This window comes from Kogia breviceps, chromosome 1, assembly GCF_026419965.1.
Source record: "Kogia breviceps isolate mKogBre1 chromosome 1, mKogBre1 haplotype 1, whole genome shotgun sequence".
NCBI classification, from domain to species: domain Eukaryota; kingdom Metazoa; phylum Chordata; class Mammalia; order Artiodactyla; family Physeteridae; genus Kogia; species Kogia breviceps.
Genome location: NC_081310.1, coordinates 183,823,548 through 183,838,708, shown reverse-complemented (window position 1 = coordinate 183,838,708; position 15,161 = coordinate 183,823,548). Strand labels below are relative to the sequence as shown.

Sequence of the window (15,161 nt, the reverse complement as noted above, 5' to 3'; positions counted from 1 at the left end):
AGGGAAGCCCTGCCTTTTGATTTTTAAACCTATCCTGAACATCTTTCCATGCCTCTAAATTTTTTTTTTTGCATCATTTTTGATGATAGCATACCAGTCATGATATGATTGGATCATAATTGTATATTAAGCATATTAGCCTTATATTTTCCATAGAGATCACAAATATTTTTCTCATTTGGTTTTTGCTTTTTAGCTTTATGGTGAGCTTCTCCTTTCATCAGTTGGCCATGGTTCAATAAAAACCAGTCACCATCTTTCTGGGTGGCCATCTGAGAAATGGTATTTCCCATGTGGGCAGGGGCCATGTCTGTTTCAGTCATCATTGTATCACCAGCATCTAGCATAGTGCCTGGAGTGAAATAGCTACTCAATAAATATGTGTTGGGGGCTTCCCTGGTGGCTCACTGGTTGTGAGTCTGCCTGCCGATGCAGGGGACGTGGGTTCGAGCCCCGGTCTGGGAGGATCCCACGTGCCGCGGAGCGGATAAGCCCGTGAGCCATGGCCACTGGGCCTGTGCGTCCGGAGCCTGTGCCCCGCAACGGGAGAGGCCACAATGGTGAGAGGCCCGCGTATCACAAAAATAAATAAATAAATAAATAAATATGTGTTGGATGATTGACTAACTTCTGATTTGTGTCCCTGAGGGGAAGGCCAGGGTACTATCAGTTAGTTTCCTTCCACTCCTTCCATGTAGCTAGTCTGCTTCTGACCTAGTAATTCATGTCCTTTGACTCAGTAATTCCTCTTCTAGAATCTATACGAGAGAATTTTTCAGAGATGCAAGCAAAGATTTATATATGAGGATGTTCATCACAGTCTCATTTACTAGTGAAAAATTAGAAACTATTTCTGGGAACATGGAAATGATATAAGTTACATGATAGATAAACACTAACATAGGGTTTTGGAATGCTTGTTGGTGATGTGAGAAAATTTTTATGATGTCATATCATAGGAAAAAAACTCAGAATGTGAAATTATATGTAAGACTTCTCAATTCTGATAAGACTGGTAGGAAATACATCAAAAAAGAATGTAGTGCTTCCCTGGTGGCGCAGTGGTTGAGAGTCCGCCTGCCGATGCAGGGGACGTGGGTTCGTGCCCCGGTCCGGGAAGATCCCACGTGCCGCGGAGTGGCTGGGCCCGCGAGCCGTGGCCGCTGAGCCTGCGCATCCGGAGCCTGTGCTCCGCAACGGGGGAGGCCACAACAGTGAGAGGCCCGTGTACCGCAAAAAAAAAAAGAATGTTAACAAGTGGTGTGTGACTTGGGAATGCTTTTAGCTCAAAGGATCGGAAAACCTGACTTATGGTGCCTTAAGCATAGAGGGATTTATTTTTCTCTCATAAGTTGTCTGGCGATCTGAAGGCCTGGCATCAGCAGCATGGTGATGTTGGGCTGGCATCTCTGCAATCTGCTTTTTATGGTCACAAGATAGCTGCCCAGCTCCAAGCACCCTGTCCACATTTGAGGCAGGAAGGAGGAAGGGGGTAGTCTGGTGCCTGCAGTGTCTGTCCCTTCTATTGAGAACATGAGTCTAACAAAGAGCCCCAGCAGATTTCTGTTTATGTCTCTTTGACCAGAGCTGTGTCCTGTGGCTGCCCCCAGCTACAAGGGAGCCTGGGAAAGTGAATATTTTGCTTTCCAGTCTTGAGAGCGGAGGTGGCAATGGGGAAGGGGTGGGAATATCTGTTAGGCTAGTTAATAAACAGTGTCTTCCATTGTATTTATTTCTGGTTGGAGGGCTTATGGATACATTTTTTAAAAATTTTATTGAAGTATAGTTGACTTACAATGTTGTGTTAATTTCTGCTGTACAGCAAAGTGATTCAGTTATACATGTATGTATCATTTTTCACATTCTTTTCCATTATGGTTTATCACAGGATATTGAATATAGTTCCCTGTGCTCTACAGCAGGACCTTGTTGTTCGTCCATCCTATATATAATAGTTTATGTCTGATAATTCCAGACTCCCAATCCTTCCCTCCCCTCCCTGGCAACCACAAGTCTGTTCAGCTTATGGATATTTTTACTTTTCTTCTTGGTTCTTTTCTGTCTCGTCCAATTTTTCTACAGCAGCCATTTATCATTTCTATCATTGGAAGAATACAACAGATGCTACTTTAAAAATCTCTTGTGAGGTTGTGTACTCCTGTCTCTGGAAGTGTCTGTACTGTCATCAGTCGAAGAAGTGCAGAAGGAACTGTTGAATTCTGTGGGAGCTGGATTAGCCCGTCTATCTTCCCCAGCAACTGAGACTCCAGGGAATGGGTGGGTGGGGAAATCTGTCATTTATTTCGATCCTCTCAGGCACCACGCTAGTTACTCGGCAAGCATCCCCTCATTTAATTCTCACAGCAGCCCTCTTTTACAGATGAGACACAGAAACTTTAAATTACTTAATTAAGGCACACACATCAAGTAAAGCAAAGCTGGATCTCATCTAGATTATAGCACCAAGCTTTAAATCCGTTTATTCCTACCACATAGTAAGCTGAGGAAACTTGTGCTGAATGAATGCAGAGTCAACGAATCAATTGGATGTATAATGTTTTTTTAAAACTACAGCCATGACTTGATAATTATTTCTTGTAGAACATCTCTGTTACCATTAATTTTAATTAGTGTGATTGAAAAATAGCAGGCTGTATACATTGCCTGCCAGAGAGGAACCCTGTGCCACTCGCCTGTAACTAATGTCCTTGACTAATTGCTGGGTAAGTAACTCATATGACTCCAAACGAAAAGACTGCCAAGGGCTTGTCTCCCGTGGAGTCTTTGAATATTTTTATTATGAAAAAATTCCAAACATATACGAAAGTAGAGAGCATGGTACCCATATACCCATCACCAGCTTCAAGAATCATCAATGTTTTGCTAACTTTTTCATTTATTTCTCTTTATTTCATTTATTTCTCTTCCTCTTGCTTTTTTCTTTTTTTTCTTTTTTTAAACTGGAGTATTTTCAAGCAAACCCAAAGTCTCACTTCGCCATGAACATTTCTATAATTGGAATGAAAAGGCTTTTGTGTGGCCCCGTGTTTCTCTTTCTTTAGATCTGCTATAGCACAGGAAGCGGTGATATAAAAGTCAGCCCAGGGGCACAGGGGTTTCTGGGAGGCCCAGGAGAGGAGGGGCACATTCCTCACAGGCTGTGCAATTTGTTTTGCTCTCAACCCAGGGCACTTCCTGGCTGAAACGCCTCCCCGCCTCAGAGTTGAAACTTTTCTCAAATGCTGAAAATAAACTATCTGGCTTCCTCTAGCTAGAGACATCTGGGAAGTGATGCTTCTGAAACTATTTTTGGCATGAAAATGTCACCCCAAGCTGCTGGAAGTGATTTGGAAGTTTTGAGGTATTGAAAGCATCTGATGAGCGGTGGCGGAGGCCAAGTGGGTAGAGGTTAATTATTACACAGGCCAGGCATTTCCCATCAGGGTTTTTATCCCTCATGCTCTTCCTGTTTACGGCTCTCAATTCTTTAGGCCAAGGATGGCACTGGGGTTGGTATGTGAAAGGTGGCAGACGGGTGTGGGGAGGGGCCGCTGGTATGCTAAAGGGGGAACACACTGGCTGGCTGGCCTTCCTTCAGCCTGCACCCCCTTCCTGGCTCCCTGGAAGTCCAGCGTGCCAGGAGATCCGTGGAGGGCTCCTGGAGGATGCCAGGACCGTGGGTTCACTGATGGGTTTCACCAGACAAGGGACCACGTTTCTGACTTTCTGAGTCCCATGCAGGGTACCAGGGATCGGGCCGGACCAACTGAGATGCTTCCCAGGATGAGCCAGTAAAGAATAACACAGGGCTTCCCTGGTGGCGCAGTGGTTGAGAATCCGCCTGCCGATGCAGGAGACACGGGTTCGTCCCCTGGTCCGGGAAGATCCCACATGCCGCGGAGCAACTAAGCCCGTGAGCCATGGCCGCTGGGCCTGCGTGTCCGGAGCCTGTGCTCCGCAACGGGAGAGGCCACAACAGTGAGAGGCCCGCATACCGCAAAAAAAAAAAAAAAAAAAAAAGAATAACACAAAGAGCAACTGGGAATTGTAAATACGGAAGAATCAGAGGGGTTCCGAAATTGGGATGCTGGAAGTGGCCCAGGCCTGGGGCAGGAGTGGAGGCCATTGGGAACAGGCTAAGGAGAGGAGAATAAAGTCAAGGCCAGTGGTTCAGGCTGCAGAGTGTGAAAGACGTGAAGCTGCGGAGTCTGGCTTTGTTGGATGATGGTGTACCACCGCTATCTACCCTGGGCCCAGGAAATATAGAATAGATGAAGATGGGAAAGACCCCTGGGGAGGTGGTTGATGCATAACTCTGAGCTGGTTTGGCTCACAACACTTCGGACACCAAATGCATGGGTTATTTGAACACCAACAACCAATTCTCCAAATATCCAGACACCAACTGGGTGCCCTACAATTCAATTCAGTTTTTTTTTTTTTTTTTTTTTTCTGGTACGCGGGCCTCTCACTGCTGCGGCCTCTACCGTTGCAGAGCACAGGCTCCGGACGCACAGGCTCAGCGGCCGTGGCTCACGGGGCTCTGCTGCATGTGGGATCCTCCCAGACCGGGGCACGCACCTGTGTCCCCTGCATCGGCAGGCGGACTCTCAACCACTGCGCCACCAGGGAAGCCCCTCAATTCAGTTTTGACACTAACCACCCAGAGGTAGAGTCAGAGGCCACAAGGTCGTCCCCTGTACTCCTGACCAACTGGCAATAAGCTGAGGGTTCCCATGACTCCCCCCTCAGTCGATAATTTGCTGGAATGGCTCACAAAACTCAAGGAAACATTTTACTTACAGTTTCTGGTTTATTATGAAGGATACGGATGGCCAATCAGATGAAGAGGTCCACAGGGCAAGGAGTCGGGAGTGTGGAGGGAGCTCCCATGCCCTCTCTAAGCGCACCAGGCTCCCAGCACCTGGATGTGTCCACAAACCCAGAAGCCCTCGGAATCCTGTCGCTTAGCAATTTTTAACGGAGCATTCAGTACTTAGGCATGATTCATTAAATCATTGGCCATTGGTGATTAACTCAATCTCTACTCTCTCTCCCCTCTCCAGAGGGAAGTGGAGGTGGCTGGGGGCAGAAAGTTCTAACCCTCTAGCCCTGCCTTGGTCTTTCTGGTGACCAGCTCCCATCCTGAAGCTATCTAAGGGCCCCCAGTCACCAGCCATCTTATTAGTATACAAGAGACGCTCTTTTCACCCTGGAGATCCGAAGGGTTTTAGGAGCTGTGTGTCCTAAACCAAGAACAAAGACCAGATATAAAATTTTTTAATTTTATCACAATATCCTTTAGCAAGGTCCTTTCTCCCACCTGAGTGGCACTTGGGGTTTATTTGGGATTAAGTGGGAGGAGCTAAGACAGAGAACAGCCAAAGGTCTCAGGGACTTCCATCCCCACTGCCCCACCCTTGACCTGCCCTGTCCACATTCTTCCTAGGTAGGAGGTCGTGTCAGCTGAAAGGACCCTCAAAAATGACCTTTCAGGGCTTCCCTGGTGGCGCAGTGGTTGAGAATCCGCCTGCCGATGCAGGGGACACGGGTTTGTGCCCCGGTCCAGGAAGATCCCACGTGCCGCGGAGCAGCTGGGCCCGTGAGTCATGGTCGCTGAGCCTGCGCGTCCGGAGCCTGTGCTCCGCAACGGGAGAGGCCGTGACAGTGAGAGGCCCGCGTACCGCAAAAAAAAAAAAAAAAAAAAAAAAAAAAGACCTTTCAGATTTCTTGCTTTATAGATGGGAAATTGAGGCCCAGACAAAGGAAAAAAAAAATGCCCAAGATCACACAGTGAGTGCTTTGCTTCAAGCCTGTGGGTGTGTTTGCTTCTAAGACCTGCATAATCCTCCATACTCCTTCCCAGCCGGGGCACGGCAGGACACCTGGCCCCCTCGCCCCCCTCACCGAACACCTGGACTGACTGCACCTGTAGCTGCTGGGGGTATAAGTTACCCATCATGCCTTGATGCGCGTGTAGGTGGCAAATGTAGGAGTGATTCATTCTACCTTTAATTTCAGAAATCAGAGGTGGGTGTTACGTGTTGGTGTTGGGAGTACAGAGGAGTTTTATTTTCTCCTTCAACATTTTCAAGGTTTTCCAAAATTGTACAACCACCATCTCTAACTTTATAAACCCCACCCCTCCCAATCTGATTTTAAAAAAGAAGGAAACTGGAGGGTGGTGAGATGCCCAGCTCCGTACTGAGGTCCAGCAAGCAAGGCCAACCAGCATCTGTCCTGCCAGGCAGAGGCCCTGAGCTGGGAGTCCTGAAGGTCATCCAACTCTCCAGCCTGGCGTCCAAGGCCACCCAGGCAGCATCACCCCCACGCCTCACCTTTGCTCTCGCCATTCCCTGCACCTGAAATCCCTTCCCATGATCACCAAATCCAGCTTGTTTTTCAGGGTCCAACAACTAATTCCGCTAGTTCCATGAAGGTGTTTTAAAGCTCACCTTCCCTAGTTGGGATGAACACCCATCTCCCTCCTCTGACCACCAGTGGACCTTCATGTGGACCTGTTTTATCATCCTGATCATCTGACTTGTCCTGGAGTCATTTGCACCCAGATCTGACTCTCCTCCCGGGCTGAGGTGTCCCTGAGGGCGGGGCCTGCATATTATGTATCTCTGTGCTCCCAATATGCCGTCTGCAGCCTGGCACACGCTAGACTTCAAATGAATGTTGGTTGAACTTAAGTGAATTGAAAATGCAGTATCCAAAAGGGGGTATTGTGATAAATCCGTTTATGGGCGGGGGGTACACCAACCTCAGCACTATTGTCATTTAGGGTTGCAGTCTATGTGGTGAGGAGCTGTGGTGTTTAGCAGAATCCCTGGCTGCCACCTACGAGATGCCAGTGGACATCCCCAGTTGTGACAACCCCAAATTTGGGCTTCAAGGGTTTTCATAAACAATCCCTAGGAGTGGGAATTCCCATCTGATAGATGAGAAAGGCAAAGCTCATGGAGAGTTGAGAGTTGAAAGTTTTGCACGTAGGTCTCCCATTCCAAGTCCAGTGCTGATCCCCCTGTCCTGGAGGCCTCCCTGGACCCCAGCAAGGTCTATGCTTCTCCACTTTGGTGTAGCTACTCCCCTCCCATGTCCCGGGTTCCACAATGTCCAATGCCCCCTGCCCCGCCTCCGTGGCTTGCGCCAGGCTGTAAGCCACTGGTTGACCCGCCTAGTCCATGCAGACGAGACCTCGGGCTGTGCCTGAATCCGACCGTCACATCTTCAGCACCTTGTCCTCCTCCCCGTGCTTGAACACGCTGATGGTGACCTGGCCCGTCTCGGAGCCATACTTGTTCTTGACGAAGACACCGTAGCGCCCGCTGTCCTCGCTGTTGACCCTCTCGATGGTGATGGTGACCTCCAACCCCTTCACCTCCATGTGGTAGCGGTCAAGGAAGGTGACGGGCTGGTCGTTCTTCAGCCAAGAGATTTCAGGGATCGGATCTCCTGAGATGACGCAGGTCAGGCACAAGGTCTGTTTGAAAGGACAGGAAGGGAACGCTCAGTCCACCCGCTTGCAATAACCCTTGGTATCACCTTCACACTCCCAGGGAGCTCCTGGTACAAGCTGCTCCTTGTGGGAAGTTCATTATGTGTGTTTTATTGTGACCCATAAAGTAATAACAGTAAAGGGAGATGTTTTACTCTAACCCCACATCCTCCATTCTCAACGTTTCTACAGGAACACTTAAACTAATAATTAGACTGTCAGGCCGTTATTACTTTAGCAATTACCTGCCCCAGAATGACCCGGACTTTGCTTTATTGCTTTTTATTGTATATTTCATTATGATTTTACCATGCAAATAAGGCTAGATTGCTTTAACATAAAGATTTAAGAATTGAGTTTGAAAATTCTCAACAGAGCAATTCTCACCACAGAGGCGGCACTCTAGTGCAATGGCCAAACACTCAGAGTCTGGAGCTGGGCTGCCAGGCTGTGAATCTCAGCTCGGCTCCTTTAAGCTGTATGACCTTAGGTAAGTCCCTTAACCTTTTTGGGCCTCAGTTTCCTCAGCTATAAAGTATGACTAGTAATAACACACTATTTCATGTGGTTGCCTTGATGGTGAAATAATGGAATAGTGCCTGGCACGAAGTAAACAACATGAAAACGTTAGCTATCATTGTCTAGAAATTAGACTTGAAAAACTTCAGTCCTGAAAGGGCTTTTTAGGTATCATCTAGTCAAACTCCTGTGGAAGCTGAAGTTCACACGGAGAAGTCCATGACACCCAGGGCCGCCTGGAGAGATGGGGTAGAACTGGGGTGAGCACAGGCCTGTCACTCCCGCCCCCCAAGGGCCTGACACCAGGCTCGCTGTCTTTCCTTTATACTACATGTGACCACTGAGGTGTGGTCACTCGGCCAGACTCTGGGTGCATCCAGCCCCTTCGGCTCTGGAATCCGCGGTGCTTCGTTGCTTCGTGCTCTTTGATGGACACAGGAGGGACCCCAGGGTGGGACTGCTGGCTGTGGGCTGGGGAACAGTCAGTACCTTATCTTCCATGATCGTGGCCACGTCCGGCAGGCCCCTCACCACTTTGGCACGATCTGGAAGGGAAAAACGAGACCTCCAGTGATGAATGTTTTCCTCCCAGCAGCAGGTTCCACGAAGTTGAGGTTTATTTTTAAGTATCTTCTTTTTCTTATTTGCATCATTTTGGGTGGACATCCTTAAACCTGTATTATGTTATTTCCTTGCCTTTATAAACAGAAGAGAGGGGACGTCATGTGTTTCTGTCATTGCCTTGAGGTTACTATCATGGCTGGTGGTACCTGGCGGTGACAGTGAGGTGCCCCTCCCCTGAGGACTGGGAGAGAAGGTGATAAGATTGCTCTGAGCCTTACACTGGCAAAATGCACACAACAGGTGTGACGGACCAGCTCAGGGAGTGAACAGGAAGGGAGCTTTTGGGACACTGACGCTGGTCAAGGGAGGGGTCCTGGTGGCCACGGCGGCTGGGCAGGAGGAGACTGCGATTGTAAACCGCTAAGCAGAAAAAGCCAATATGTCGCAATCGAGGATGTGGGAACGGACCCTAGACCACGATCAGGGATGCGCAAAGAGCCTAAAGTGGCTGGTGTCTGTGCAACGGATGTCGGGGAGAAGGAGCCTGAATCAGGGTTGAAGGGGGAGGGGAAGGATGGCCCCAGAGATGGCCACTGCTGTGGGAGGAACGTTCACCAGGCCCATCATGGCGGGCGCAACAATCTGCTTCCCTTGACGCTCAACTTGGCCAGCCCTAGCAACCACAGGTGGTGAGTTCAGGACCCTCTGTTAGGGTCCTGGAGGGGGTGTCCTGTGCAGACACTCGGCATTCCAGGATGGGGGGGGCAGGTGATTAGGGGGCAGGACCGGCTGAGTCGGGTCTGCAGGCTGCGCTCCGCCCACCAAGGTGGCCGCCTGCTGCGAGGGCTCCTCACCGCTCTTAGACCCCAGACGGCCCCCTTCCAGATGGCAGTTATGGACGGTCCGCACTTCCCGCCGAGTGGGGACACTCAGGGACAAGACGCCACATAGGGCTAATGCCCCCTCCCACCAATGGCCCCAAACGGTCCGTTTCCCTCCTCACTGTCAGGTTAAACGGGGCTGCTTTGCTCCGCTGCCAGGAGGCTTCCCCTCATGGCAAGTCCTGCACTGACCGGCTGGCTCACTGAGACCAGAAAGCCAGCCTCCTGGAACTGGGTACTTTAGAACTGGTTGCGGGGACCCGGAGAAGCTCCAGTGCGTGGACCTGGTGGTCCCCCTGGGCAACTCAGAGGCTGTGTCCCGGATTAGATGAGGCCCTAGGGCCCCGACAGCCAGAACCGGCTTCAGCTTTAAAGTCGTCCCCTCCCGGGCCTCGCTTGGCAAGATCAGCCCAGCCTCGGGCCTGTCTGCCCCTGCCTTTGGAGTCCCACCGACATCGGCCGCGTGCCTACTCGCCACCAGGCCCGCACCAGGCGCATCCACATCCACGGTCTCAGGTATCCTCGGACTCCTCATCCACCTGTCTTCACGCTGCCACCAGCCGGGTCTCCCGGCAGCTCTGTGACGGGCCAGAGCCACACAGACCCCATGGGGAACTGGGACTCCAGCTACCTGCCAGGAGGCATGAGCAGCTGGGAAGCCGCCCCAAACTCAGAAGTGGAAACAACAGAAATACGGCTGGACTTACTCTTCTCGATGATGGCCAAGGCTCTGCAAAACGGAAATGGGAAAAAGCCTTGGTGTTTCATTTGTTAAAGGACAGTCCTACCCGGGTAGGGGGCAGGGGGTGACGGGGGAAAGGTGGAGCTGTCCGGCCTCCCAGGAAGGGTCCTGTACTCGTGCACCCCAGGGGCCTTGATCACACAGAGAAACGCCAAGGAAACTTACTTCAATCTCTGGTGCTCGGCCAGGGCGTCCTCAAAAGCTAAGAGAGGGAAAAGGGGAAAAGGTGCATCAGGGCATCTACCCCCAATCTCCCCCCATCCTGCAACCCACACAGAGCTCAGCGCTGACTGTTCCTCCACTCTGTTCCAGAATTCTCTTGGGGCAGTGCTAGGATTGGGTGGGGAGATGGGAGCCCCCACAAAAGACCATGGGGTTTTCTAAACAGGCTTCACTGAGGACAGACACTGAGCGCTCACCTTGCCCCGAGAGATCAGCTGAGAGCTGCCGGACTTCCTTCCCGGCCGCTATCTCTAGGGTGTATTTGCCCTTGTCTGAGTCTTTGGGGTCCAGGATGTGGAGCCAGATCTCATCCAGGGTGGTGCCAGCCCTCACCCGATCACCACTCTCCAGGCGTTTCTCTCTGAACGTGAGGGCAAAGAAATGGTTAACACAGCTCAGTCCGGGACGGGCTGTCTGTCTGCCCATCTACAGGCACCCCTGCCCCAAACGCCTCTCCCGGGGTTTTGTTCCCAGATGTGTGAGCTGCAAGTGGTGACCATCCATGAGATATCTGATAAATATCTATCCATTCATCCATTCATCATTCATTCATTCAGCAAACCTCGTGGCAGCGCTGAGTCTATATCTGTGACATGTGTCCTGCAGGCTGGGACTTCGAGGAAATGGTGCTCCAGGGTCAGTGACCACCTCCCCACACCCCGCCAGTGGGAGCCACTTCCTCACTTCATCCTTTTCCTCATCTTAAAACCTCCCAGCATTTCTTCCCACAATCATTCTTACGTAATTCTTATAAACTATATAAACTCCTTTCCTTCTTTACTTGAATTTCATTCCTAAAGACACCTGGCCCATGTCAGTGTTTTGTCACAGAAGTGACACCTCTGGGCTTAGTCATGGGGCTCAGAAACTCTAGAGAAGGAGCTTCACTGTTCTGAAATTCAGCTTAGCCTTGGTATCACTCACATGACAAATTTGACTAAGTCTGTCTAGCCTTCTCCATAGAATGGGTGCAGTAATGTCTGCTCCACGAGGCTGAGGTTTGCAAGTAAGAAGCACTGGGAAAATTCTGCTCCCAAACTCTCTGGGGTCACTTAGCTCCTGGCTGAGTCTCTGATACCTGATCCTGACTTCAAGGCCTGGCCCTCAGTTAGTCGTCAGCCCCCCAGATCCCTCTACCTGCTCCTCTCCCCTCAGCCTGGCTGCCTGAGTTTGCTAAGGCTGCAAAGGCCCATAAGGGCACTTGACCATCTGGTTCTCCATCGTTCCCGCATCCTTCTCTCCCCCAGTTCCCAGATGGTGCTCTAAGACAATGGTCCTTCTCTGGCCATGGATATTCTGGGAAAGTGATCTTAGCACCAGGGTTCCCACCTTTCCTGGGGAGCCTCCCTTCTGTGTCTCTAACAGCTGTTCCCTGTCCCAGACTCCCTCTGTGGACAGCAGGAGCGGTGAGAGACCCTGTCTCTGCCAAGCCCTTGGGACTGGGCTCTGAGGCAGGTGCTGGGCCCCCTCCAGCCTGGCTAGGGCTCCAGGGCAAAGGCCAACCTACTTGTGGAACCAGGTGGTTTTCATGTAGTTCACATTGTAGTACTTGACCCTGCTGAAGAGCCGGATCCCCTCCTCCGTCCCCTGGATTTTCAGTGGGGTCGCAGAGAGGGCTGGGGAGGCATGGGAGAAGGGTGAGTCTTCCCCAAGGCCCTTTGGGCAGCACATCTGGGGGGCAGCCAGCTCACCCCCGCTTTGGGGTGTAGTGGGGGGAACACAGTGTGGTGAAGAGGCAGGAGCGTCTCCCCCAGTCTTTGAGGCTGGAAACTAAACCCACCCCCGGCAGCCAAGGATGGCTAGAGGTCCCCCGGAGGCTATGTGGCATCACGGCAGTGCTGAGCAAAGAGGGGGCTTGCTTACCACCAATCCTGCCCAGCTCAGTGAAGATGGCATCCAGGGCTGGAGGGAGACAGAGGGAATGGTCAGCTGATGTAGGGCTCCCCTAGGGATGCACCAGGTGGGGCCGTCCTTGGAAAAGGCTGGTGGACCTTATGAGCAGCTCTCAGAACACAGGCTTAGGGATGGGGAGGGGATCTGGGGCACTGCGTGACTGATGGGGCAGGGGGGCAACACAGATGGAGGATGAATGGGCCGCCATGACAGTCTTCCTGCAGGCTGAGATGAGCAGCCTGGTGAGGAGCCTGGGGCCCACTGTGGGGGCAGAGCAGAGAACTCAGGCTCCGGGCCTTGAAGCCTGGGCTCGCTGTGGGATACTGCATGAACATGGGCACCAGCGTCACACAGACCAGGCCCTGCCACTGACCAGCTGTGCAGCCGTGGGCAGGTCACTTAACTCCCCTGGGCCTCAGCTGTCCCAAGTGAGGATCCCAGACAGTTTCCCCACAGGTCACACTGCATCTCTTGGTTCCATGTGAGGCCCTCCCGGCCCGTCTCTGATGTCGCCGGCTCCTACCTCCACCCGTGAGGTGCAGGATGGTGTCGTCAGCCCCTCGCTCGTCGGAGATCTCTGCTCTGTAAACGCCCTTGTCCTCTTTGGAAAGCTGGAAAGAAGGATGTGAGAAGGCGGTGTCGGCATGAGTTCCAGAAGGAGGGATGGACAGCAAATCAGGAGGCCTGGGCTCTAGGCCTGCCCCTAACTCTCCTCCCTGGGCCTCAGTTTACCCCCCTGCGATGGGTGATCTCTGAGGCTCCTTCCAGCTCCAGAGCCCTTTGATCCCAAGCCCAGGGCTTGTCTGGGCCTGGAGGTGGGGCGAGAGGGGGAACTGAGGGCAGAAACAGACGCCCCGCATGTGATTCTCAGGCAGCTGCTCTGGACAGAGCAAAGTGAGCCCTCCTAGCAGAGCTGGGCCGATCAGGGCGCACCCTCCACCAGCGTGCCCTGCTTCCCAGGGGCCCTGGATAGAGGGGCCTCTCTGCACCTCTCAGAAAGAGGTGCGCTTTCTTTTGCTCAGGATAAGGGGGTCCTTACTGGCACATGCTTGTCAACCCTAAGTGAAGCCTGGGTCAACACTCAGCAAAGCAAGAACTTGGGTCATGCTTTGAAAGCAAGGTCAGAAGTCAGCTGTGCCCTCTTATTACACAGCATCTCCTCCAGGGGCTGCGGGGGTAGGGGTGTGATATCTGCCTCCCTGTCCCCTCAAAGGGCCCCTCTCACCCCAACCATCTCTACATAGTGTGCTATGAGGCAGGATTCAAGGCAGAAGCATCTCTTAACTGGGGTATCAAAGGGCTGAAAACCCCAACAGACTTCTCCCATGTCTCCTGCCCCCTCCCTCAGTGAAGGCTCCAAAGTCCCAGCCAAATTCCAGTGAGAGTGATTGGAGAAACTTCCGGCCCCACGCTCAAGCTTTGTCATCTTGGTATTTAAACCCTCTGAGCCTCAGTTTACTCATCTGTAAAATGGTGGCATAATCCTTTCCCTGGCTACGTACTATAGTTGCTGTGAGGATCAAGGGAGATAACTCTTCAGAAGCCAGAAAGTTCTGCACCAATAAGCTGGATGATTATGACAAGACTCAGTAGTATTAAGCACCTACTTGATGCCAAGCCCTGTGTGAGGAGTTTGCACTGTGATGACAAAGGCAAACTTGCCATCGTCTTGGCCAGGATTTGGGAAAGGACCTTGAAATCATTATTTCCTTCATAGTCTGCAAACCTGCATCTGCCGTAGTCCTCCGTGGCACATGGTGAGGCCACAGAAATCAGGGGCAAGGCAGAAAAACATTGAATATTTAAGAATAAGCCTTGCATTTCTACCTTAACCAGGTCACACTCCTCTGAGGGCCACGGGGAGGTCGTGGGTGGCAGAAGTGAGCTCCAGGCCCTATTTTGCTCTTCCCAGACCTGCCTCACACGGAGGCCGTCTTCCTGTCCTGAATCTCAGGCTGCAGGGGCAGGAAGGAATCTCTGAGAGAGCATCCCTCTGACCTGCTCGTGTAACAGATGAAAACTGAGGTCAGAGAGGGACAGTGACTAGCCCAGGGCCATGCAGTCAGTGGCAGGGCCAGGACTGGAATCCAACTAAAAGGAAAAATCAGTATTACTGAGCCTGTCTTTATTTAAAGTTTTGGTATTGTTTTCCCTCATGGTCTTTTTTTTTTTTGGCATGAATTTTGATCCTTAAAAATATTGCATGAAATATTATATCTTGAGTACTGAGCCTTTCAGTGCTTCCTTAAAGTTTGTGCAAGAGGTCAGTGCCTCACCTGCCTCACCCTGGTCCTGACTCCCTGCCCAGGGCTCCTGGCACTGCCTGGAGGCTGTGAGCCCTGAAGTCAGAGCTGCACTTACCTCTTCGATGCAGAGAAGCCCTGCTCCAGTCTGTGGGTCGTACTGACCATCTGGGAGCTCTTTCTTCTGGAAGAACCACTGGAAGCGGGTTTCTTTCTTGGTGTTGGTCACCTGAGGAAGGTGGGGAGTGAGGAGACTCCTTCAGGCTTTCTCTTTTAAGTGATGACTCAGTTCATCAGAACCTTTTTTTTTTTTTTACAAACATGACTCCCCCCCACCCCCTCCCCCAGGCTAAATCTCAGCCAACCCCTTCCCCATACCATATGTCTCCTCTGATGGTTTCTGGACTCTGGACTTGTGCTAATGCTATTCCCTCTGCTTTTTTTTTTTTTGCGGTACCGGGCCTCTCACTGTTGTGGCCTCTCCTGCTGAGCACAGGCTCCAGACGTGCAGGCCCAGCGGCCATGGCTCATGGTCCCAGACCGGGGCACGAACCTGCATCCTCTGCATCGGCAAGCAGATTCTCAACCACTGC

The 15,161-nt window shown here is 51.6% G+C and overlaps 1 protein-coding gene across 3 annotated transcripts in view; it reads right to left on the bottom strand.

The window, feature by feature from the left end:
- Positions 1 to 6,044: 6,044 nt before the first annotated feature.
- Positions 6,045 to 15,161, bottom strand: part of MYOM3 (myomesin 3) — a 47,140-nt gene continuing 38,023 nt past the window's right edge. For 2 of the 3 annotated variants that reach the window (XM_059061993.2, XM_067014819.1), the window contains exons 29-37: positions 14,687 to 14,797; positions 12,849 to 12,936; positions 12,296 to 12,334; positions 11,940 to 12,048; positions 10,630 to 10,793; positions 10,376 to 10,412; positions 10,176 to 10,198; positions 8,513 to 8,568; positions 6,045 to 7,489 (exon numbers count right to left, since the gene is read on the bottom strand). In XM_059061993.2, coding sequence (XP_058917976.1) covers positions 7,229 to 7,489; positions 8,513 to 8,568; positions 10,176 to 10,198; positions 10,376 to 10,412; positions 10,630 to 10,793; positions 11,940 to 12,048; positions 12,296 to 12,334; positions 12,849 to 12,936; positions 14,687 to 14,797 — 888 coding nt within the window. In that variant the 3' untranslated portion in view covers positions 6,045 to 7,228. Of the gene's footprint in view, positions 7,490 to 8,512; positions 8,569 to 9,957; positions 10,199 to 10,375; positions 10,413 to 10,629; positions 10,794 to 11,939; positions 12,049 to 12,295; positions 12,335 to 12,848; positions 12,937 to 14,686; positions 14,798 to 15,161 lie in introns of all 3 variants that reach the window. The other variant, XR_010836786.1, reaches the window with a different exon arrangement.